A 26908-nucleotide genomic window follows, 5' to 3' on the forward strand; every position below is an offset into this window, starting at 1 on the left:
AAATTTCGCAATTTTCACATTTTGAATTTTTATTCTGTTAAACCAGAGAGATATGTGACACAAAATAGTTAATAAATAACATTTCCCACATGTTTACTTTACATCAGCACAATTTTGGAAACAAAATTTTTTTTTGTTAGGAAGTTATAAGGGTTAAAATTTGACCGGCGATTTGTCATTTTTACAACGAAATTTACAAAACCATTTTTTTTAGGGACCACCTCACATTTGAAGTCAGTTTGGGTCTATATGGCTGAAAATACCCAAAAGTGACACCATTCTAAAAACTGCACCCCTCAAGGTGCTCAAAACCACATTCAAGAAGTTTATTAACCCTTCAGGTGCTTCACAGCAGCAGAAGCAACATGGAAGGAAAAAATGAACATTTAACTTTTTAGTCACAAAAATTATCTTTTAGCAACAATTTTTTTATTTTCCCAATGGTAAAAGGAGAAACTGAACCACGAAAGATGTTGTGCAATTTGTCCTGAGTACGCTGATACCTCATATGTGGGGGTAAACCACTGTTTGGGCGCACGGCAGGGCTTGGAAGGGAAGGAGCGCCATTTGACTTTTTGAATCAAAAATTGGCTCCACTCTTTAGCGGACACCATGTCACGTTTGGAGAGCCCCCGTGTGCCTAAAAATTGGAGCTCCCCCACAAGTGACCCCATTTTGGAAACTAGACGCTCCAAGGAACTTATCTAGATGCATAGTGAGCACTTTGAACCCCCAGGTGCTTCACAAATTGATCCGTAAAAATGAAAAAGTACTTTTTTTTCACAAAAAAATTCTTTTAGCCTCAATTTTTTCATTTTCACATGGGCAACAGGATAAAATGGATCCTAAAATGTGTTGGGCAATTTCTCCTGAGTACACTGATACCTCACATGTGGGGGTAAATCACTGTTTGGGCACATGGTAAGGCTCGGAAGGGAAGGAGCGCCATTTGACGTTTTGAATGAAAAATTATTTCCATCGTTAGCGGACACCATGTCGCGTTTGGAGAGCTCCTGTGTGCCTAAACATTGGCGCTCCCCCACAAGTGACCCCATTTTGGAAACTAGACCCCCCAAGGAACTTATTTAGATGCCTAGTGAGCACTTTAAACCCTCAGGTGTTTCACAAATTGATCTGTAAAAATGAAAAAGTACTTTTTTTTCACAAAAAAATTCTTTTCGCCTCAATTTTTTCATTTTCACATGGGCAGTAGGATAAAATGGATCATAAAATTTGTTGGGCAATTTCTCCCGAGTACGCCGATACCTCATATGTGGGGGTAAACCACTGTTTGGGCACACGGCAGGGCTCGGAAGGGAAGGCGCGCCATTTGACTTTTTGAATGGAAAATTAGCTCCAATTGTTAGCGGACACCATGTCGCGTTTGGAGAGCCCCTGTGTGCCTATGCATTGGAGCTCCCCCACAAGTGACCCCATTTTGGAAACTAGACCCCCCAAGGAACTTATCTAGATGCATATTGAGCACTTTAAACCCCCAGGTGCTTCACAGAAGTTTATAACGCAGAGCCATGAAAATAAAAAATAATTTTTCTTTCCTCAAAAATGATTTTTTAGCCTGGAATTTCCTATTTTGCCAAGGATAATAGGAGAAATTGGACCACAAATATTGTTGTCCAGTTTGTCCTGAGTACGCTGATACCCCATATGTGGGGGTAAACCACTGTTTGGGCGCACGGCAGGGCTCGGAAGGGATGGCACGCCATTTGGCTTTTTAAATGGAAAATTAGCTCCAATCATTAGCGGACACCATGTCACGTTTGGAGAGCCCCTGTGTGCCTAAACATTGGAGATACCCCAGAAATGACCCCATTTTGGAAACTAGACCCCCAAAGGAACTAATCTAGATGTGTGGTGAGGACTTTGAACCCCCAAGTGCTTCACAGAAGTTTATAACGCAGAGCCATGAAAATAAAAAAAAAAAATTATTTTCTCAAAAATGATCTTTTAGCCCAGAATTTTTTATTTTACAAAGGGTAACAGGAGAAATTGGATCCCAAAGTTGTTGTCCAGTTTCTCCTGAGTACGCTGATACCCCATATGTGGGGGTAAACCACTGTTTGGGCACATGCCGAGGCTCGGAAGTGAAGTAGTGACGTTTTGAAATGCAGACTTTGATGGAATGCTCTGTGGGCGTCACGTTGCGTTTGCAGAGCCCCTGATGTGGCTTAACAGTAGAAACCCCCCACAAGTGACCCCATTTTGGAAACTAGACCCCGAAAGGAACTTATCTAGATGTGTGGTGAGCACTTTGAACCCCCAAGTGCTTCATAGAAGTTTATAATGCAGAGCCGTGAAAATAATAAATACGTTTTCTTTCCTCAAAAATAATTATTTAGCCCAGAATTTTTTAATTTTCCCAAGGGTAACAGGAGAAATTTGACCCCAATATTTGTTGTCCAGTTTCTCCTGAGTACGGTGATACCCCATATGTGGGGGTAAACTACTGTTTGGGCACATGCCGGGGCTCGGAATTGAAGTAGTGACGTTTTGAAATGCAGACTTTGATGGAATGCTCTGCGGGCGTCACGTTGTGTTTGCAGAGCCCCTGATGTGCCTAAACAGTAGAAACCCCCCACAAGTGACCCCATTTTGGAAACTAGACCCCGAAAGGAACTTATCTAGATGTGTGGTGAGCACTTTGAACCCCCAAGTGCTTCATAGAAGTTTATAATGCAGAGCCGTGAAAATAATAAATACGTTTTCTTTCCTCAAAAATAATTATTTAGCCCAGAATTTTTTATTTTCCCAAGGGTTACAGGAGAAATTGGACCCCAAAAGTTGTTGTGCAGTTTCTCCTGAGTACGCTGATACCCCATGTGTGGGGGTAAACCACTGTTTGGGCACACGTCGGGGCTCAGAAGGGAAGTAGTGACTTTTGAAATGCAGACTTTGATGGAATGGTCTGCGGGCGTCACATTGCGTTTGCAGAGCCCCTGGTGTGCCTAAACAGTAGAAACCCCCCACAAGTGACCCCATTTTAGAAACTAGACCCCCCAAGGAACTTATCTAGATATGTGGTGAGCACTTTGAACCCCCAAGTGCTTCACAGACGTTTACAACGCAGAGCCGTGAAAATAAAAAATCATTTTTCTTTCCTCAAAAATGATGTTTTAGCAAGCATTTTTTTAGATTCACAAGGGTAACAGGAGAAATTGGACCCCAGTAATTGTTGCGCAGTTTATCCTGAGTACACTGATACCCCATATGTGGGGGTAAACCACTGTTTGGGCACACTTCAGGGCTCGGAAGTGAGGGAGCACCATTTGACTTTTTGAATACGAGATTGGCTGGAATCAATGGTGGCGCCATGTTGCGTTTGGAGACCCCTGATGTGCCTAAACAGTGGTAACCCCTCAATTCTACCTCCAACACTAACCCCCCCACACCCCTAACCCTAATCCCAACTGTAGCCATAACCCTAATCACAACCCTAACCACAACCCTAATTCCAACCCTAACCCTAAGGCTATGTGCCCACGTTGCGGATTCGTGTGAGATATTTCCGCACCATTTTTGAAAAATCCGCGGGTAAAAGGCACTGCGTTTTACCTGCGGGTTTTCCGCGGATTTCCAGTGTTTTTTGTGCGGATTTCACCTGCGGATTCCTATTGAGGAACAGGTGTAAAAAGCCGCGGAATCCGCACAAAGAATTGACATGCTGCGGAAAATACAACGCAGCGTTTCCGCGCGGTATTTTCTGCACCATGGGCACAGCGGATTTGGTTTTTCATATGTTTACATGGTACTGTAAACCTGATGGAATACTGCTGCGAATCCGCAGCGGCCAATCCGCAGCCAAATCCGCACCGTGTGAACATAGCCTAATTCTAAAGGTATGTGCACACGCTGCGGAAAACGCTGCAGATCCGCAGCAGTTTCCCATGAGTTTACAGTTCAATGTAAACCTACGGGAAACAAAAATCGCTGTACACATGATGCGGAAAAACTGCACGGAAACGCAGTGGTTTACATTCCGCAGCATGTCACTTCTTTGTGCGGATTCCGCAGCGGTTTTACAACTGCTCAAATAGAAAATCGCAATTGTAAAACTGCAGTGAAATGCGCAGAAAAAAACGCGGTAAATCCGCCATAAATCTGCAGCGGTTTAGCACTGCGGATTTATCAAATCCGCAGCGGAAAAATCCGCAGAGGACCAGAATACGTGTGCACATACCGAAACCCTAACCCTACCCCTAACCCTACCCCTAACCCTACCCCTAACCCTAGCCCTAACCCTACCCCTAACCCTACCCCTAACCCTACCCCTAACCCTAACCCTATTCTAACATTAGTGGAAAAAAAAAAATTTCTTTATTTTTTTATTGTCCCTACCTATGGGGGTGACAAAGGGGGGGGGGGGGGGTCATGTATTATTTTTTTTATTTTGATCACTGAGATATAATCTATCTCAGTGATCAAAATGCACTTTGGAACGAATCTGCCTACCGGCAGATTCGGCGGGCGCACTGCGCATGCGCCCGCCATTTTGGAAGATGGCGGCGCCCAGGGAGAAGACGGACGGGACCCCGGCTGGATCGGTAAGTATGATGGGGTGGGGGGGGACCACAGGGGGGGGATCGGAGCACGGGGGGGGATCGGAGCACGGGGGGGGGGAATCGGAGCGCGGCAGGCGTGGAACGGAGCACGGGGGGCGTGGAACGGAGCACGGGGGGGCTGGAACGGAGCATGGGGGGGGTGGAACGGAGCACGGGGTGTTGGATTTGAATGCAGGGGGGGGTGATTGGAGCACGGGGGGTGATTGGAGCACGGGGGGAGCGGACAAGAGCACGGGGGGGAGCGGAGCACTGGATGGAGGGGAGCCGGAGCAGTGTACCGGCCAGATCGGGGGGCTGGGGGGGCGATCGGTGGGGTGGGGTGGGGGCACACTAGTATTTCCAGCCATGGCCGATGATATTTCAGCATCGGCCATGGCTGGATTGTAATATTTCACCCGTTATAATGGGTGAAATATTACAAATCGCTCTGATTGGCAGTTTCACTTTCAACAGCCAATCAGAGCGATCGTAGCCACGAGGGGGTGAAGCCACCCCCCCTGGGCTAAACTACCACTCCCCCTGTCCCTGCAGATCGGGTGAAATGGGAGTTAACCCTTTCACCCGATCTGCAGGGACGCGATCTTTCTGTGACACAGCATATGCGTCACAGGTCGGATTGGCACCGACTTTCATGACGCATACGCTGTGTCACAGGTCGGGAAGGGGTTAAGTAGTTAGCTGGTCCACTCCTGACCCATAAATTGTAGGCTTTTTTTGCCCAGGAGATGACAAAACAGGACAGGGACCCAATTATGAAGGACGCTTTGACGTGGCAATTGTGCTCACATACATTGTACGGAGCATACCACATCTCCTGGGCAGGGGAGGAAGCAAAAGACAATATTTTCATTACAGCAGGGGATCACAGAGGATTTCTTTTGTCAGGTAAAATATTTCACTGACTGTTTTTAAACAATATTTTACCTCACAAAATATATCCTCTGCGATCTCCTGCTGTAATGTCAGTATTGTCTTTTGCTTCCTCCCCTGCCCAGGAGATTTGGTATGTTCTGTATATGGTCAGACACAGACAATTTTAAAATGAACTTTAGTTCATGGGAAAACCCCTTTAAAAAGAAAATATCAACACCAACATGGCTTTTCCTAAAAAGTACGCCAATGTCAAAGATGAGAGCACAGACGGGAGAAGTCAGCACATGGGTAAAGAGAGAGTGGATAGGTGGGTGAGCACATGGGGGGGGGGGAGAGATTCTCAACCCTGCAAAGCCTGCCCCCATCGTGACATTACTGCCCTCCCGATGCGATAGCATCGGGCCTCCATCTAGTATGATATAAGCAGCTACAAGTAACTTTCAATTGTCCTAAAATTATTCTGCATTAGGATAGGATTGTCTCCTAGATTCTGGTGCACCCTCGAACAGGAGTTTGACCAATGTTGCTTTAGTGTCTCACTTCAGCCACGACATGGTACCTTGGCTTACCATGACCTGGACCTCCTTGTGCTTGGTTTTATAAGAGATAGACCTCCATCCATTAAAAAGGTCACTTAGGCTGCCGTCACACTAGCAATATTTGGTCAGTGTTTTACATCCGTTTTTGTAAGCCAAAACCAGGAGTGGAACAATTAGAGGAAAAGTATAACAGAAACATATGCACCACTTCTGCATTTATCACCCACTCCTGGTTTTGGCTTACACATACTGATGTAAAATACTGACCAAACACTGCTAGTGTGACGGCAGCCTTATACGTTGGTTGGGGAATCTATCCTCTTTTTAGATAGCACCTTGATTCTCTTAAATATACACTATCGTTCATACGTTTAGGGTCACCCAGACAATTTTGTGTTTTCCATGAAAACTCATACATTTATTAATCAAACGAGTTGCCAAATGAATTGAAAATCTAGTCCATACATTGTCAAGATTCGAAAAAAAGATTTTTATTTGAATTAATAATTTTCTCCTTCAAACTTTACTTTCGTCAAAAAATGCTCCCTTTGCAGCAATTACAGCATTGCAGACCTTTGGCATTCTAGCAGTTAATTTGCTGAGGTAATTTGGAGAAATTTCACCCCATGCTTCCAGAAGCCCCTCCCACAAGTTGTATTGGCTTGATGAGCACTTTTTGCTTACCATACGGTCAAGCTGCTCCCACAACAGCTCAATGGGGTTGAGATCTGGTGACTGCGCTGGCCACTCCATTACAGATAGAGTACCAGCTGCCTGCTTCTTCCCTAAATAGTTCTTACATAATTTGGGGGTGTGCTTTGGGTCATTGTCCTGTTGTAAAATGAAATTAGCTCCAATCAAGCACTGTCCAAGGGTATGGCATGGCGTTGCAAAATGGAGTGATAGCCTTCCCCATTCAAAATCCCTTTTACCTTGTACAAATCTCCCACTTTACCAGCACCAAAGCAACCCCAGACCATCACATTACCTCCACCATGCTTGACAGGCACTCTTCCAGCATCTTTTCAGTTGTTCTACATCTCACAAATGTTCTTGTGTGTGATCCAAATACCTCAAACCTGGATTCATCTGTCCATAACACTTTTTCCAATCTTCCGCTGTCCAATGTCTGTATTCTTTTGCCCATATTAATCTTTTCCTTTTATTAGCCAGTCTCAGATATGGCTTTTTCTTTGCCACTCTGCCCTGAAGGCCAGCATCCCAGAGTTGCCTCTTCACTGTAGACATTGACACTGGCGTTTTGCGTGTACTATTTAACGAAGCTGCCAGTTGAGGACCTGTGAGGCGTCAATTTATCAAACTACAGACTCTAATGTACTTGTCTTGTTGCTCAGTTGTGCAGCGGGGCCGCCCACTTCTCTTTCTTCTCTGGTTATAGCCTGTTTGTGCTCTCCTCTGAAGGGAGTAGTACACACCATTGTAGGACATTTTCAGTTTCTTTGCAATTTCTCGCATGGAATAGCCTTCATCTCTAAGAACAAGAGTAGACTGTCGAGTTTCACATAAAAGTTCTTTTTTTTCTGGCCATTTTGAGAGTTAAATGGAACCAACAAATGTAATGCTCCAGATTCTCAACTAGCTCAAAGGAAGGTCAGGTTTATAGGTTCTCTAATCAGCCAAACTGTTTTCAGCTGTGCTAACATACTTGCACAGGGGGTTTTCAAGGATATTCTAACCATCCATTAGCCTTCTTACACAGTTAGCAAACACAAAGTACCATAAGAACACTGGAGTGATGGTTGTTGGAAATGGGCCTCTATACACCTATGAAGATACTGCATTACAAACCAGACGTTTGCAGCTGTAATAGTCATTTACTACATTAACAATGTATAGAATGTATTTAATGAATCATTTAATGTTAGCTTCATTGGAAAAAACTGTGCTTTTCTTTTAAAAATAAGGAAATTTCTTTGTGACCCTAAACTTTTGAACGGTAGTGTATTTATTGAAAGCTACAGTACATTTTTATTATTCTCACACAAATTGGTGTTCCCTGTAAGTCACAATCTATAACTGTACTGTAATCTCTTACATGTTCTGCAGGACTTGTATGGTCACCATATGGTGGTAATATCGGTGTTGGTCTTTGTGTAGAGATGTACTTTCAGTAAGATATGTTTTCACATGATTATGGTGTGTAACCATAGTTATTATCAGGGTAATCAGTTAGGGGTGCACTCTGATGTCTCCCCAGATGAACCCTTAGCTGCGCCGTTGACACAGAGCAATCTATTATTGATCGTTCAGTCTGTATCTGTGTAAGCAGGCTATGAAATGACCGCCGATAGGTAAACAAGTAAATAATGGGTGGGCATTTAACCCCTTAATTACCGCTGATATGCCTTTTAATGGTGGCAGTTAAGGGTACTTAAATCACAGCGCCGCTTTTTATTGGCCCTGAGGTTTAAGGGTATAGCACCCCCCAGCGTCAGAATTTATCCAGGGTCTAGGCTACAGGCGTAGCCGAGACCCCAGAGAACATGATTCGGGTCAGTTTTTACCGACCCCAGTGTTGCGATCACCATTATTAACGGTATAACCGCGACCGCCAAAAAAAGGTCAGATTTCCATATAATTTCTCTCTCCTCTGATGTGATCACACATCAGAGGAAAGAGAAATAGGGTCCTTCTGTCCCCCGATCACCCCCTAGTACCTCTGGTGTCCCTGCATGCCCCCGTGAAGTTCAGCGCCTGCCGAGATCTGCCGGCCGGCACCCAGCAACAATAGGAAATTTTTTTCCTATTTTTATTATATTTTGATCACTGTAATAGGATCTATCACAGTCATCAAAATGAACAAAGTAAATAAACCCCCCTTTATCACTCCCTTAGTTAGGGAAAAATAATAAAATAAAAAACTTTATTTCCATTTTTCCATTAGGGTTAGAGTTGGGCTAAAGTGAGTTGGGCTAAAGTTATGGTTAGGGTTGGGCTAAAGTGAGCTGGGATAAAGTTAGGGAATTAAGGTTAGGGTTGGGATTAGGGGTGTGTTGGGGTTAGGTTTGTGGTTAGGATTAGGGGTGTGTTGGGGTTAGGGTTGGAGTTAAAATTGGGGGGTTTCCACCATTTAGGTACATCAGAGGGTCTCCAAATGCGACATGGCACCACTATTAATTCCAGCCAATTTTGCGTTCAAAAAAGTAAAACGGTGCACCTTCCCTTCTGAGTCCTGCCATGTACCCAGTGGCTTTTCCCCACATGTGGAGTATCGTGAACTCAGGAGAAATTGCACAACAAATTTTGTGGTCCATTTTCTCCTGATACCCTTGTGAAAGTAAAAAAAAATTGGTTCCAAAGTAAAAAAATGTAAAATGTTCATTTTTTTTCCTTCCACATTTCTTTAGTTCTCGTGAAGCAACTGAAGGGTTAATAAACTGCTTGAATGTGGTTTTGCGCACCTTGAGGGTCCATAGGGGTGGAGCCGCATATTCATCACTGTAATAAGCGGCACCCCGTGACCGCTCATACAGGAAGAGCTGCGACACAGAGGATGGAAGCATCGAGGGAGCTGGGTAAGTATTCTGATGCTAGCGGGCGGGCGCACAGGGGGTGGGAGGGGGGAGATTACTGGGAACTTTATTTTAACAAAATAAAAAATTTCATTCCTTCTCTCCAGCGAACGCTGCTGGAAAGAAGGAATGAATTCTGGATTCAGCACCCAAAGCAGGGGACAGCGCTTAACTCTAGCACTGTCTCCTGCACGGTGCGTGTGGTACCCAGTCGGCACACGGCTACCGCACATGTGCCACACTGATGTGCCACGTTAGCACACGGACACGGATAACTCCGGTACCGGAATTATCTGGACGTGTGGGACAGGCCTTATTAAGTATTTTGTGTGACACCACTCTGATTTAAGGGCATAAAAATTCAATGTTTGAAAATTGCTAATTTTTTGCCATATTTCCATTTTTTTTTTATAAATAAACGCAAGTCATATCAAATAAATTTTACCACTAACATGAAGTACAATATGTCATAAAAAAACATTCTCAGAATCAGTGGGATCCGTTGAAGCGTTCCAGAGCTATAACCTCATAAAGGGACAGTGGTCAGAATTGTAAAAATTGGCTTCGTCATTAAACACAAAATTGGCACTAAGGGGTTAACAGCTGGCTTCACCAGTGTAAACAAACCCATAGACCACAGTTCACATGTTCAGTATTTGGTCAGTATTTTACCTCAGTATTTGCAGCTAAAATCAGGAGTGGGTGATAAATACAGAAATGGTGACGTGTTTCTATTATACTTTTCCTCTGATTGTTCCTCTGATTGTTCCACACCTGGTTTTGGTTTACAAATACGGAGGTAAAATAATGAACGTGTGAACGTGACCTGGCTTTAAGAACGTCCTTCTCCAGCCATAAATTGCTCAATCAATAGAAATATGAAATAGAAATCAATAGAAATATGTCAGGAGAAGTTGAATACCTGATATTTCATGTAAATAAGTTCTCCAAGGATTGATTAAAGTTCAGACATGTTTCATTCGTCAGGTTAGATGGATAGACCGTAAATCAAGCTAAATGTGGCCATGTCTGCTGATCTACTAGTCCTTACAACCTATAAGCCAAGGGTCGATTGGAGGCTTTATTGTGGTCATCTAGGCCTGGGCAGTCCCACTAAAGCCCTGTCCATAACTTAGAAAATCTCAGATAGGAGCAGTATGACACAGACCTACTGTATAGGCAGCAGACATTGTAGGATGCATTTATTAACATTTACAGTTAGATGTTACAGATGTGATATTTAGTAGTGAAAATGTGAGGTGGCCAGGGTGGTAGTGTCCCATTTGTTGTGTGATTTGTGTGCAATGCAAGTCACTCACTTTTAGGTTCGAGTTCTCCTCGGGTTGCACGGTCCTGATTCCAGATATCATCACACACTGAATGACAGAGTCCAAATCCATTTTTAACAAAACAACTTTACTCAGCAAATTCAGTCACCGATATCACACAGTAATTCTCACTGAACATAGAGCCTTTCCTCTGTGCTGTCCCTTGCTCTCCTGGCAATCTTTGTTCCGGTAATGTACTGCAGCTTCCTGACTAGCCAGACTAGTTCCTGCCTGGGGGTCCCTGCCCATTTTCCCCTCCGAGGGCGAAATAAAGGATGGCTCTTCCAAACCTTTTCCAGACCATAGTATCGGGCATTCTGGGATTTCCCACTGAACCTAGTCACTGCCGCTCTCATGCTGCTTTTGTTCCCTACCCGTGTAACTTCCAGCCCTGAATTGCTCGACTCATCTTCTTATACTTGTTCCTGAAATAACCTTACTATTCTCCATCCAACTGTCTGACTGACTAAAACCAGGATCTGTCTCAACTATCACTACTCTGGCCTCTCCTAACTTGGAAATCCCTTATTTCCTTAACTAGTTCTTATCCTAATCTCCTAATCTACAGTGCCCCCACTGTACTAAACCGTATATTACAAGTTATTATTAAATACTCCACTTATACTGTAATTCTATAACTCTATCCCAAGTCCATAAAGATGAATAACTACACATTACACATACATCATTGCATAATAAAGCATTATCACACAATTTTACTAGGGAGGGGTGCAGGGCATAACTTTACCCCAAAACACCCTTACAAAAACACAGCTTTCAATCATAGACAAGAATCTGAAACAACAGAGTGCCATTTATCTACGTGTAGCTTGCAACTTGTGAACTCTATTTCATTAGGCAGAATATGATTGTCCCTACAAGCTCACCTGCAGCAAGGAGAAATGTGCTTCTCCTCGCCATGGCTGAGGTTATACAGTTTCAATTAAAATTTTTCAACTCCACTTGCAAATTAGATGTTAGGGAAATTTACAATCTTTCTGTTTGCAAAAAAAGCCCAATTGATATCACTCAACACAATTAACATAACAAGTGGTTCCACAAAATACCACTAATAGTGACTACTACAATCTCATAATTATTCACCCTCTGAAAAATTGATGGCATCATTCAAAACTACAACTTGTCTTGCAGAAAACAAACCCTCGTACAGCTATGTCGTCAGAGTAATGCAAAACAAACGTATACCACTTAACAGAAAGGGAAAAATGCAAATAAAAAAATGAAAACTGGTTGCGGAGGCAAGAGGTTAATGTTTTAGTTCTTTTAACTCTTAGAAGTACCCAGTTGATGAGACTTGAGTGTGCACACACACAGCAGAGTAAAGATGCAGTAAAAAGTCATAGACATGATTCCGTGATGCTTACAGTTAAACATGGTGGTAACTCGGTGATGGCTACAGTGAAGCATGGCAGTGGCTCACTCACGCCTACAGTTAAGCTTGATGGTGTCTCATTGATGCCTACAGTGAAGGTTGATGGTGGCTCGGTGATGCCTATCGTTTAAAAATGGCAGAGGCTCAGCGATATCTAATGAAGCATAGTGATGAGTGAGCATGCCATTGTCCTAATCGAGTATATTCGATGCACCCGGAAAAAAAATCCTCGATTTGCCACAGCTCCATGTCTCGTAGCTGTTCGACAGCCACAACACATGCAGGGATTGCCTGTTTGTTAGCCAGACAGTAAGCATCTCGAGCACGCTGAAAATACTTGATTAGGACATGAGCATCCTTATCCTAACACACTCGCTCATCACTACTAGAGATGGCTTAGTGTTGTCTAGTGAAGCATGGCGGTGTCTCCATCATACTTACAGTTAAGCATAGTGGTGACTCGATCAGGCCTACAGTTAAGCTGTGTGGTGGCTCGGTGATACCTACAGAGAAACTTAATGGTGGCTCTGTGATGCCTAGTGAAGCACAGAAGTGATGCAGTGATGCTCTGGGGCTACTTTGCTTCTCCTGGCACTATAAACTTGCCTCGTGTGGAGGGCAAAATATATTCTATCAATAGGAAATCCTGGGAGAAAACATCATGGCTTCTGTAAGAAAGCTGAAGCTTAGATGTCACTGGACCTTCCAATAGGACTATATACTTACCTCAAAGTCTTCAAATGCTTGGTTTAAGAAGTAGTCCTAGCAGTCTCTGAAGTGGACATAACTTGCCTATCTTGAACACTATAGAAAACCTTTGCAGGGATTTGAAGAAGGCGGTGGCAGCACACAAACCCAAGAATACCAGTGAACTGGAAGCTATTGTCCATGAGGAATGGTCTAATATTCCTCAGTAACACGGCTTTGCTCTATTGTATTGAGTTATATACAATTATTCATTTATTGGAAACTCAAAGGTTTTACATTTTGTTAAAAAAAACTAATTTGCAATGGAAGTTGAAAAATTTTAAGTGTAATGTTATTCATTTTCATTAAACTTTACTTTTCTGTTAAAGAAAAAAATGTACAAATGACACTGGGATACATAGAACACCTAGAATAATGTAGTCAACTACACATCAATTCAGGAATAGGGATCGGTCTGTCTCCCATGGTAAATCATAGACTGACTGTACACAGCGGCACCTTGCCAAAGTTGCCATTCAAGTTTTAAAAAATGTGATACAATTTGGGGTAAATGCATGGTAAACTAAAACAGTGTATGAGTAAATGGTACAAAACAAAATGGATGGTTGGCACCTTTAGGAGTAAAGTATATAATCCGAGATAAAGTGTTAACTATGCATTACTTCTATCAGGTTGGGGAAACCATTGGCATTTCAGAGGAGATAATGGGCCTTACCATACTGGCTGCCGGCACCTCAATCCCAGATCTCATCACCAGTGTGATTGTGGCAAGGAAGGGACTGGGAGACATGGCCGTCTCTAGTTCTGTTGGAAGCAACATCTTTGACATCACTGTAGGGTGAGTATCTGTAATAATGGAGCTAAATGTTGAGTCCAACGCTAACAACAATACACGAAGATGACTTATGTTCTAATTAGAGATTAGTTAAAATGTTACTGATCCCCGAACATTCATTGCCATACACAACTTGCATTATGCATGACTTACAAAAGTGGTCTCTTAATGACAACCTGTTTAGAAACAAAGATGGCAGAGTGATCAGTTCTATCGTCATACAATGGAAAGTCACCAATCAGCAAAAGCTGTACCCCCCACCTTTATGTCGTCCATATACCCTTAGACCACCCCTTTAAATCCTTATGAAAAATACAGTATATATGTCCTTCTTTAAGGGGTTATCCAGGACTTAGGGCTTTTTTTTTTCAAGAGTGAAAAACTTACCAACGGGTAGTTGCCTGTATGTCCTGCGATGCAAAGATCTTTCCTGATTCAAGTGGTGATTCCCCCGCTTCTTTTAAAATCAGGCAGTGGGGAGCTGACTGTCAATCAGCCTGAACTCGGCAGTGAGCCCCCATTAATAGAGCAGAGCGGAAAAGAAAGAACTGCTCTGTCGACATGACGTCACCAGAAGAATTGCAGACAGCAATTAAGCCTATAAGAAAAAAAAACTCCTCCAAGTCCCGGATAATCCCTTTAATATGTCTTCCCTATGGGTATAGAAGAGCGCTGCGGGCACCTATAAAGCCGTAATGTGCACAGCTGAAGGTTTGGTGATGTGGCCGTACAAACTGTCATCTTTTTGGTTGCAGGTTACCGGTCCCCTGGTTTCTGTTCTCAGTATTTAATGGTTTCAGTCCGGTGGCGGTGAGCAGCAATGGCTTGTTTTGTGCAATCGTCCTCCTCTTTCTCATGCTTCTCTTTGTCATATTCTCCATTGCTGCCTGCAAGTGGAAGATGAACAAGTTCCTAGGATTCACCATGTTCGTATTGTACTTTGTGTTTGTGATCGTCAGTGTGATGCTGGAGGACAGGATCATTGTGTGCCCCATATCGATATAACGCCCCCACTGAACGGACCTCCCCCAATGCTCATATACATGGCGCACCATCATAGCACAAACCTGATCATAAGTATATTTTCTTATTCCATATATACACACATACATATATACCTGTTGCTACTATATTTATCCACAGCAGTATTTCCACATAGAATATAAATTGTGTCCTCCGCCTAGAAATCTCCAACTCTTTATACCCGGACTATATATGCACATTTCACTATGATGCCACCATTAGCGATGTCCTCCAAGCGATATGTGAACCCTGAATAAGATTGCAGAATAATAACATAATAAGTGAATGAAAATAAAACCAATCTGATTCCCAGAGGTAATGGCGTCTGTATCTGTATGCCGGCATCAAGTACAGGGCTCATTGAGTGATGGCAGCAGTGGGAGGTATACATTGCCATCTGATCAATCCAGTGTGTGGCGCAGGGTTCGGCCAGGTTTATATTGGGGTAAGTAACCATTATGGCGCTGCAGAAGACTCTTTGCTGGTCAGTCGATTGTCGTTTGATAAGACTTAGGCTATGTGCACACGTATTCTAGGTCCACTGTGGATTTTTCCGCAGCGGATTTGAGAAATCTGCAGTGGAAAACCGCTGCGGATTTACCACGGTTTTACAACTGCGGTTTTCCATAGGGGGAATCCGCAGAAAGAAGTGACATGCTGCAGAATGTAAACCGCTGCGTTTTTTTCCGCGCGGTTTTTTCTGCAGCATGTGCACAGCGTTTTTGGTTTCCCATAGGTTTACATTGAACTGTAAACGCATGGGAAACTGCTGCGGAAACGCTGCGGATTCGCAGCAAAATCCGCATCGTGTGCACATACCCTAAAGGTATTGAGTTATCATTAACCCCTTGACTACCATCGATGCATCAATGCCAAGTGCTGAATATATTGGTGAACATTTAAAAAAAAAAAAAAAACCTGTTTAATGCCAGCCTAGGTAGAGGAGCCTCTGCACATTTTTTTCAGGTATTTAGGTAACCTGCGCTGCTGGTGGTGTATGCAATTCGTTATAAGGGTAACAGTGCGGTTTACTCTCAACATGTTTCAAAGTGCTCTCACTTCTTCATCAGGAGAACCACGAAGAACCCAAACCCATCTTTGTGGTTCTCCTGATGAAGAACTGAGAACACTTGGAAATGCATTGTGAATAAACAGCAGTGTTAACTAGTGATGGGCAAACGTGCTCGGATACCGTCTTATCCAAGCATGCTCAGGGGTTATGAGAGTATCTTGTAATGTTCGTATATTATGTTCGCGTCCCTGTGGCTGCATAGTTTGCGGCTGTTAGGGAATCCCCATATATTGATGTTATCTAACAAATAGGCAATCCACACAGGAGATCTGGCTGGGCGCCAAAACTGTTGTAGGCGTTTTCGTTCTGACCCAAAGTCAGATATGCCAGATCACCAGTGAGGCCAAATGAAGATGTTACGCCCTCAAATTGACAAGCGCTTGGAGCAAGGAAAGCACACAGGTTGTGAGCAAATCACTTTTCTGGTTTATTGAAACAAGAGGCAGTATTTTACACCATTTACAGCAAATGTAACTCAAAGTAAGTCATGTAGCCCCTCGTTACCCAGGGTCATGCTTTATTTACCATGTACCCAGAACATGTTCTTGCTGACTATTGAAAACATTTCATATAAGATAAGTATAAAATCCTTGAATTGGGAGACTATAAGGCTACTACATTATAAGAACAAATTCTTGCAATTAAAGGGAAAACATGTAACCCTTCTATATCACAGCCACAAATCATGCAGTCAGGGCATGTGAACATAATATACAAGCACTACCAGATGCTCTGATAACACTGAGCGTGGTCGGATAAGATGTTACCAGAGCACGTTCACTCATCACTACTGTTAACCTTATCCAAAACTTTTGTTGTTCTCCTGATGAAGCGATAGCACTTCGAAACGCGCTGACAAACTAAAGTTACCTTTATACTGGATTGGATTTCTATTTATTGGATATACCCCCAGCAGCGCAGGTTACCCAAAGATCCTGTATACCTGAATAAAACGTTGGAACCTGTGGGGCTACAGCAGCTGGAGCGCTTTCTCTGATACCTTTATAGTAACATAGTTAGTAAGGCCGAAAAAAGACATTTGTCCATCCAGTTCAGCCTATATTCCATCATAATAAATTCCCAGATCTACGTCCTTCTACAGAACCTAATTGTATGATACAATATTGTTCTGCTCCAGGAAGACATCCAGGCCTCTCTTGAACCCCTCGACTGAGTTCGCCATCACCACCTCCTCAGGCAAGCTATTCCAGATTCTCACTGCCCTAACAGTAAAGAATCCTCTTCTATGTTGGTGGAAAAACCTTCTCTCCTCCAGACGCAAAGAATGCCCCCTTGTGCCCGTCACCTTCCTTGGTATAAACAGATCCTCAGCGAGATATTTGTATTGTCCCCTTATATACTTATACATGGTTATTAGATCGCCCCTCAGTCGTCTTTTTTCTAGACTAAATAATCCTAATTTCGCTAATCTATCTGGGTATTGTAGTTCTCCCATCCCCTTTATTAATTTTGTTGCCCTCCTTTGTACTCTCTCTAGTTCCATTATATCCTTCCTGAGCACCGGTGCCCAAAACTGGACACAGTACTCCATGTGCGGTCTAACTAGGGATTTGTACAGAGGCAGTATAATGCTCTCATCATGTGTATCCAGACCTCTTTTAATGCACCCCATGATCCTGTTTGCCTTGGCAGCTGCTGCCTGGCACTGGCTGCTCCAGGTAAATTTATCATTAACTAGGATCCCCAAGTCCTTCTCCCTGTCAGATTTACCCAGTGGTTTCCCATTCAGTGTGTAATGGTGACATTGATTCCTTCTTCCCATGTGTATAACCTTACATTTATCATTGTTAAACCTCATCTGCCACCTTTCAGCCCAAGTTTCCAACTTATCCAGATCCATCTGTAGCAGAATACTATCTTCTCTTGTATTAACTGCTTTACATAGTTTTGTATCATCTGCAAATATCGATATTTTACTGTGTAAACCTTCTACCAGATCATTAATGAATATGTTGAAGAGAACAGGTCCCAATACTGACCCCTGCGGTACCCCACTGGTCACAGCGACCCAGTTAGAGACTATACCATTTATAACCACCCTCTGCTTTCTATCACTAAGCCAGTTACTAACCCATTTACACACAATTTCCCCCAGACCAAGCATTCTCATTTTGTGTACCAACCTCTTGTGCGGCACGGTATCAAACGCTTTGGAAAAATCGAGATATACCACGTCCAATGACTCACCGTGGTCCAGCCTATAGCTTACCTCTTCATAAAAACTGATTAGATTGGTTTGACAGGAGCGATTTCTCATAAACCCATGCTGATATGGAGTTAAACAGTTATTCTCATTGAGATAATCCAGAATAACATCCCTCAGAAACCCTTCAAATATTTTACCAACAATAGAGGTTAGACTTACTGGCCTATAATTTCCAGGTTCACTTTTAGAGCCCTTTTTGAATATTGGCACCACATTTGCTATGCGCCAATCCTGCGGAACAGACCCTGTCGCTATAGAGTCCCTAAAAATAAGAAATAATGGTTTATCTATTACATTACTTAGTTCTCTTAGTACTCGTGGGTGTATGCCATCCGGACCCGGAGATTTATCTATTTTAATCTTATTTAGACGGTTTCGCACCTCTTCTTGGGTTAGATTGGTGACCCTTAATATAGGGTTTTCATTGTTTCTTGGGATTTCACCTACCATTTCATTTTCCACCGTGAATACCGTGGAGAAGAAGGTGTTTAATATGTTAGCTTTTTCCTCGTCATCTACAACCATTCTTTCCTCACTATTTTTTAAGGGGCCTACATTTTCAGTTTTTATTCTTTTACTATTGATATAGTTGAAGAACAGTTTGGGATTAGTTTTACTCTCCTTAGCAATGTGCTTCTCTGTTTCCTTTTTGGCAGCTTTAATTAGTTTTTTAGATAAAGTATTTTTCTCCCTATAGTTTTTTAGAGCTTCAATGGTGCCATCCTGCTTTAGTAGTGCAAATGCTTTCTTTTTACTGTTAATTGCCTGTCTTACTTCTTTGTTTAGCCACATTGGGTTTTTCCTATTTCTAGTCCTTTTATTCCCACAAGGTATAAACCGCTTACACTGCCTATTTAGGATGTTCTTAAACATTTCCCATTTATTATCTGTATTCTTATTTCTGAGGATATTGTCCCAGTCTACCAGATTAAGGGCATCTCTAAGCTGGTCAAACTTTGCCTTCCTAAAGTTCAGTGTTTTTGTGACTCCCTGACAAGTCCCCCTAGTGAAAGACAGGTGAAACTGTACAATATTGTGGTCGCTATTTCCTAGATGCCCGACCACCTGCAGATTTGTTATTCTGTCAGGTCTATTAGATAGTATTAGGTCTAAAAGTGCTGCTCCTCTGGTTGGATTCTGCACCAATTGTGAAAGATAATTTTTCTTGGTTATTAGCAGAAACCTGTTGCCTTTATGGGTTTCACAGGTTTCTGTTTCCCAGTTAATATCCGGGTAGTTAAAGTCCCCCATAACCAGGACCTCATTATGGGTTGCAGCTTCATCTATCTGCTTTAGAAGTAGACTTTCCATGGTTTCTGTTATATTTGGGGGTTTGTAACAGACCCCAATGAGAATTTTGTTACCATTTTTCCCTCCATGAATTTCGACCCATATGGACTCAACATCCTCATTTCCTTCGCTAATATCCTCCCTTAAAGTGGATTTTAGACAAGACTTTACATAGAGACAAACCCCTCCTCCTCTCCGATTTTTACGATCCTTTCTAAACAGACTGTAACCCTGTAAGTTAACTGCCCAGTCATAGCTTTCATCTAACCATGTCTCGGTTATTCCCACTATGTCAAAGTTACCTGTAGATATTTCTGCTTCTAGTTCTTCCATCTTGTTTGTCAGGCTTCTGGCGTTTGCAAGCATGCAGTTTAGAGGATTTTGTTTTGTTCCAATCTCCTCGCTGTGGATTGTTTTAGAAATGTTCTTACCGCCCTTCTGAGTATGTTTTCCTGGATCTTTGTTCAAGTCTAATGTTTTTCTTCCCGTCCCCTCTTCTTCTAGTTTAACGCCCTCCTGATGAGTGTAGCGAGTCTTCTGGCGAATGTGTGTTTCCCAGGTTTGTTGAGGTGTAGTCCGTCTCTGGCGAGGAGTCCATCGTACAAGTAATTCACACCGTGGTCCAGGAATCCGAATCCTTGTTGTCTGCACCATCATCTTAGCCAGTTGTTTGCATCAAGGATCCTGTTCCATCTCCTGGTGCCATGCGTTGTGTTGTGTTGGGTGAGCAGTACCACCTCTCACTTCACGCTGTTATCTGGACAATACCCCACTGCGCTCAATTGTTCCCACCAGTTACTTCTCTGCATTTTTTACAATTTACAATGAGGAAATGAAATCTGTGCCTGCTACATTAATAAACCATGCCTAAACTATTGGGATTAAGCAGAATTTCCCCATTGCTTGCAATTCTTACCACTAAAACGTAGCATGTCATTGGCAACATTTTAATGGTGCAGTTTACACCAAAACAAGTTGTAAACTGCATAATAAAAAGGTGGTCAATGTGTGTACCCCACCAGAGACAACTCGTGCTGAGCCGTGGCACTTTGCGGTCCTGGCATTAGATGTAGTAGAACAAAGTGTGAGAAGTGATTTCTGTCTTCTTGAAAGGTTACTATGCGTAGATGGTACAACGGGGTCAACCATGGCTTCCATGATCCTTGTGTGGGATAGGATGTGATAACCATTGAGCTCGGGCTTGGGTGACGTCACTACTACGCCGTCTACTGCAGGAGCTTCACCTTGTCAAAACAGCAACCCCCATCGTCACTTCTTATGTTGAAGAAGCAATAAGACACAAAATTTCCAACTTTAAAAGACATTTAATTAAATAAAAGCAACACAACAAAATGTCACAAGGCAACAATGATGAACAGATCTTCCATGCCACCAGCAAACCACCTTCATACATACGGTATCATTAGTACACGTGGTTCCTGGCAGTGTCCGTGCGCCTGTAAACCAGAAGCAATCTGTAGACTCTTTACAGGGTTTTATGTACAGCACATCGGGCAGGGGCAGTAACGCTGCTACATCTGACATGACCTCTCATATACCTCCTGGTCTGTTCGCCGCCTTTTACAATGCTGCATTTATAACCTCTAGAACCGAAATGTCCGACCAATGTAAACGAGCCTCTTACCACAAAAATAAAGGTGATTTCTATAATAAACTCATCTCTTCTCAGTATATTATTTCTGGAAATATTACAAATCTACAGAATGTACAGCTCCAGACAGTACCGATATTCAGAGGAATGAGATGAAGGGACGACCCACCTATTTCACAGCCGGGTATAATGCTGAGTTTTCCAGTATGGAGGTGGCGTGTGCAGTACAGGTAACTGTGCATTAATCCCATGTACAGGATAGCGGCTATACCTACAACTATGTTGTAGAACTAAGCATTACATACCGTTATTACAAAACAGTATTCATAGTGCAAAGCCAGCGCCTTCCATGATCGCCAGCATTGGTAATAGTAGGAATGTAACAGCATTAAGTGCATGAGGATTCATTCAGGTCAGCAATAATTTGATCAAAGGGTGCGATCAACAAGCGACCTACCAAGGGGTAGGAATGCACCACACGGGTGAGCCTTCACTCTTATCTGGTCCCTGCTCAATATTGTGTGTTTGGTGGGATAAGATAGCCGTAAGGTGCAAATAGCAGTGTCCTCTGGGACCAAGATTAATCAAATCATGGAGTCCGCTGGACCAAAACTACATGGCCATAGGGGGCTGTGCCCCTCTGTGATGGCGTACAATTCAGTAGGTACTATGTGATCATGGCGTCCCACGCTCCAATAGGGCAAATGGAAAAGGGATGTATAAACCAGACAACCGTAGCTACAGTAATGGCATCATGTCCTGGGTTGTCACCTGTAACCAACATCTGCTGACATACACCACCTTATATCTGTAACCATAACCCATAGCATAGAGGCGAATGCATGAGGCCGGTTGCACTACCTCTGGTTAGCTCCAGTGGGGTCTCTGACCCGCCATCATAGCCAAGCGTACCGCATCACTCCCATAGCTATAGGATTAGTGTATTTATTGCTGCTCCAATGCAGAAATCCCCCTCCGGATACAGTAATTCATAGCCGGCTGAACATGGTGATGTCTGAATGGATATTTTTCAGAACTTATTTTTACAATTGCGAACATCACACGGCACCCAGGACGTCTAATAAATAGCTAAAGACAAGTTGGTGCCCGCACTATGAGGCACAGTAACATATTGCCCACAAAACATGTTCACCACTCAGTACTCTCATCAGAAAATATAAAATAGACCGGTAAGGACTTACTAGGTATCGCTACCTACTGTACACAAAGGCTTTATATAACATTACCTATAAATATTCTGTGTAAACTACAAACACTCGGAATGATGTAAATCTCTCGCTTTCCTCTCTCCATAATATAGAGACCTGACCCTCGTTCAGGACAGGTGAGGGGTCGCAGACAATACTTCCCCCTCCTGCCTTTTATCATCCATTTTACACACAATGCATGAAAATCTGCCATATTGCTTGTTCCCTATGCTGGATCTCCTGCAGCACACACGTATGTGCTGCCATCTGGCTCCGGCATCCTTGAAGTGGCAGCCGATCAGAAGACTCTCAGAGGAACGGATGCCCAAATGTCTTCCTGCATTCAGTGACGCCAGTACTTGGAGGACAGTCACAGATTTGGGTGCACTTCACCTGCTCAGGGGTAAGGCGGTCATAGGCTGCTTTGTATTCTCGGTCAAACACATCTGTATGAAAAGGATGAAAGTGAATTATTAAAGGGAATCCTTCACCCCCAGGACATTTATGATCTATTAATATGGGCATACAGGTAATAGAAATGTTACACTAGTCCTACCTGTATGCCTCATATTAATGGTCTTGTTGTTGAAAAATATTATATTCTATCTGTATGCTAATGAATTCCTCCAGGCTCTGGGGCGTGCCCTGCCTGGAAGAAATCCCTGCCTCCTGTCTTCATTATAATACTACCCCCTCTCCCATGCACGTCAGTTATGGCGCCGGATCCCACCCATGCGCCTTGCACTCCATGAAAAAATCCATACGTCTTCCTCCCTTCTCTGGGCACTGCATTCAGGGATCTTCTGCGCAGGCGACTTCCGCTACCAGAGTGACCTCTGGTGTGCACGACGACAAGGTGCTCTCCTCACTTCCTCCCGGCATAGTTATCACTATGTACTCATGGTTCCTAGTGATGACAATGCATGGAGGAAGTGGGGAGAGCATATTATTGTCGTACACACCGGAGGTCAGAGCGACTCACCGGGATTCTGGAGCCATAACTGACGATGAAGCAAGTATTACAATGAGGACAGAGGACAGGGATTTGTTCCTGGCAACGCACGCCCCTGAGCCTGGAAGAAATCATTAGCATACAGACAGAATATAACATTTCTCAACAACAAGACCATTAATATGAGGCATACAGGTAGGGCCAGTGTAACATTTCTATTACCTGCATGCCCATATTAATAGGTTATATATGTCCCAGGGGTGACAGAATCCCTTTAATACAAGAAAACTGGTGCACAATTATATATACAGTATATGACTGTCTGACCTACCAAACATTAACAGTGAAACACAACACAGTCTCATAAACATCAACTATCAAACAGGGTATATTCCCAATCTGTATCCATTTCAGCTGGGGGTTATACTGGGATTAAGGTTACAGGTGTGATAATCCATCAACAAAGTTTCACCTATCCACATGACCAGGAATAACTTGCAGAAAAGGGGTCCCAAGTTTCCTGTAGGAATAGAGTGGTGGTTGTGTAAGCGACCTGCACTCAGTCCAAAGGTCTGATAGGCATAGCCCAAAGCTGTACTTGGTGGTCTACGTCAGTCCTATAGACGAGCGCATGTGTAATCCACTGTTCCACTCTAATCGGGTCTACAGGATCTCCATTCTGGTGATCAGTGGGCTTACATAAAGGGTATATAGAATCTTCATTCTTGTGATCAGTAGTGTTAGATAAGGGGTATACAGGACCTCCATTCTTGTGACCAGTGGGGTTAGACAGGGGGGCTACAGGATCTTAATTCAGCTGATCAGTGGGAATAGATAGCATGAAGGTCCTGTAGATCCCTTGTGATCAGTGGAATTAGATAGAGGACAAGCAGACCCCTCATTCTGGTGATCAGTGGGATTAGACAGGGGGTATACAGGACTTTCATTCTGTGATTAGTGGGATTAGATAGGGGGTATACAGGACCTTTATTCTGTGATTATTGGGTTAGATAGTGGGTATACAGGACCTCGTTGGGGGTATACAGAACCTCGATGGGGGTGATCAGTCGGGTAAGATGAAGGTGGATAGGTGATAACTTATAGTATCCACCTCTTAATGTTCAATGGAATCCAAAAAGTAGCCGATATTGATCAAAGTTCGATAAAACGCTTGGAAAAGTTGACAATTCTCAAGTGTTGAGACTTGTTATTTTAAGACCAACTATGTAAGGATTTGAGGTCCCTTAGCTGGCCATAAACATGTGGATGTGGGACAAACATTCGTTTGAGAACTATCTCTCCCAACTTCCCCAAACGCGACTGTTCAGATCACCTCGGCCAGTGACTTATCTTCCCTGAAAACAAAAGGATCAGATGTTTAAAGTCCAACTGGTTTTCTGTCGGTGGAGAGGTGGGATACACATTAGATAGTAGGTTTTGCCGACTTTCAAGTGGAATTGGGGCCTATAAACCCAACAGCAACAGTGATTGTTCACCCAGATAAAGAACAAGAAATGATGAGTGACAGCTACAGGGAATGTCCATATCTTGTCACAGATAATGTTAATGGTTGTTGTCCCAAGGAGCCGTGGACCACCCAAAACCTTTTACATTACAAAGCATAACGATGCAGTGACATGTCGGATGAGTCGCTGAGATGGCCGATAAGGAGAGTAATGAAGTTACAGTATGAGGACAGGTCGCTGACACTTACCTATGTCAATGTTCTCTCTCCCCAGAGCTACGAGAGACAGGAACAGAATCTCTCGGTACAAACTCCTACAAGACAGCAATAAAGGGTTACTCATTAGAAAAAGACCTCTGTCTGAATGACAAACACTAACGATCTGCAGAATACAGGAATGAGCACAGTGGTGATATAAGATATGAAAACACCAAATTCATCATTTTAAATTTATAAAACTTCCATGTGCAGTACATTTTAGTAATTCGACTTGAAATGACAATTCTGGAGCATCTTTTCTAACAAGTCAGTAATCAATAATACCGCTATTATTACTCCTGGAAATCCTCCCAATTATCCATTTATTAGTGTAACTGTTTCCTTGGTAATAAGGGGAATCTCAACACAAGTTAGTGCTGACTGGACTGTGAAAAGAATGTAGGGGCGCAACCCAGTTGTCAATTTGTTTGTACTTTTCCAGGAGTACCATAATAATAGAGGATCGCATAGTAGTAAGGATAAGTCCTCCAAATTGGCATTTTCTGAACCAGAGAGCCGTCAGGAATCTGCTGTGTGTCCCCATTCTGCAATGGCATCACTGAAGGGATGCACATTATAGAACAGCGAGATCAGCACCCCTCCAGTCAGCGGCATTGACCTTCACCCCGCTATAAAGTAAGACTGCGTTAGTTGCGGAGATACCTCTGCCGTGGGCTCTTTGGGCTAGGCTGCAGCGACTCCAGTATCTGGCTCATAGGAACATACACATTGTTGCTCTTGATGCTCCTCACAAGACCTTGGAGGAACTCCTGATTATACGTCTCCTCCTGTTTGTACTGGGCAAGGGCCAGTGGGTGCTCCTGGGCTGGAAAAAGAAGTAGGAGAGGAATATGTAATATTACATGACATTCGGGGTTTGTAGCATTGTACAGAGACATTGCTGCACCGTGAGGTTTATCAAACGCTTCTTAGTAAGATTAATACCAGGGAAAAATATTAGGCAAGATTAAAAAAAATAAGTTGCATAAGTGTCCTAACCATCCGTAGAAGGGGATGTCCAGGACTATTGCATTTACTTACTACAGGCCTAAAAACTAACAGGCAGGTAGCTGCTAATGGAGGCAACTATCTGGAGGCGCAAACTCAAGAGTGGTCACCAACCTCTGCTGCCGGTGGTTTATCTGCTCAACGTAATCAGATCAGCTCTTGGGTTTCTGGACTGCTGTGCCAACAGGCAACATCATGCTGATTGACAGCCCGCTGATCGCAGTTAGGCAGTGGGTAGCCGGCTGTCAAAATACATGATGTTGGCAGTCAACAGAGCAGCGGTTTGTTGACATGATGTCACCGGAAGCCGCTGATTTGCCGGAAGGAGGGGTCTGTGACAGCTCTGTACTGGGAGAGATCGGTGTTGGGCACAACAGGCAGGGAGCTAGCAACTACCTGCCTGTTAGTTGTAAGGCCCATAGTAAAAAAATTATTCAGTCCGGGATAACCCCTTTAAAAAACGCTTTTTCAAAACCAGGCTCTAGCTGTGTCCGAACGCCTATAAACCAAGCACGATCCTTAGTGGATACTTCTCTATACGCTACATCGTGTAACGCCCGAAAACAGAGCACCCTGGTTTAGAAGGGAAGGGGGCTGTCTCAAAGACAAGGTCAGTCCAAATGATGTTTTATGGCATCTTGGGCGTGAGTGAGGAAGGGGAAACGGGGAGCAGAGAACTGTTAGACATGAATGGTTTTTTTGCATCGGGATGCCCAGTCTGTCCATGCATTACCATGAACTATTTTTCAGCAGGAATAACCAATAATATAATGTGTATAGGGTGCACGGATTCTCCACCGATGGTACATGTCACAAAAAAGAAGGATGGGACATGTCGGATTCTAACATGCCTGAGCCTTTGTTCTCATGGGAGAAAAGCTGCCCCCAGCGCTGTAGTGTTGACACTTTCTCCTCTCTCCTCATTGACAACATATTGACTCTCAGCTGAGCAGAATATTCATCTGTATGGGGGAGTCTGCTGAATGAGTGATTGGTCAAGAGACACC

The 26908-nt window shown here is 43.3% G+C and overlaps 2 protein-coding genes across 9 annotated transcripts in view; one reads left to right on the forward strand and one right to left on the reverse strand.

Moving 5' to 3' along the window:
- Nucleotides 1–15122, forward strand: part of SLC24A1 (solute carrier family 24 member 1) — a 175540-nt gene extending 160418 nt beyond the window's left edge. For both annotated transcript variants that reach the window (XM_069766376.1, XM_069766375.1), the window contains 2 exons: nt 13623–13789; nt 14542–15122. In XM_069766376.1, the coding sequence (XP_069622477.1) occupies nt 13623–13789; nt 14542–14791 (417 nt within the window). In that variant the 3' untranslated portion in view covers nt 14792–15122. The remainder of the gene's footprint in view (nt 1–13622; nt 13790–14541) is intronic.
- A 5581-nt stretch (nt 15123–20703) lies between these two features.
- DENND4A (DENN domain containing 4A) overlaps nt 20704–26908 on the reverse strand; it is a 208592-nt gene continuing 202387 nt past the window's right edge. For all 7 annotated transcript variants that reach the window (XM_069766368.1, XM_069766373.1, XM_069766372.1 and 4 more), the window contains 3 exons: nt 25557–25719; nt 24885–24949; nt 20704–22664 (listed from right to left, as the gene is read on the reverse strand). In XM_069766368.1, coding sequence (XP_069622469.1) covers nt 22528–22664; nt 24885–24949; nt 25557–25719 — 365 coding nt within the window. In that variant the 3' untranslated portion in view covers nt 20704–22527. The remainder of the gene's footprint in view (nt 22665–24884; nt 24950–25556; nt 25720–26908) is intronic.

The sequence above is a fragment of the Ranitomeya imitator genome, chromosome 4 (genome assembly GCF_032444005.1).
Source record: "Ranitomeya imitator isolate aRanImi1 chromosome 4, aRanImi1.pri, whole genome shotgun sequence".
In the NCBI taxonomy this organism is placed as follows: domain Eukaryota; kingdom Metazoa; phylum Chordata; class Amphibia; order Anura; family Dendrobatidae; genus Ranitomeya; species Ranitomeya imitator.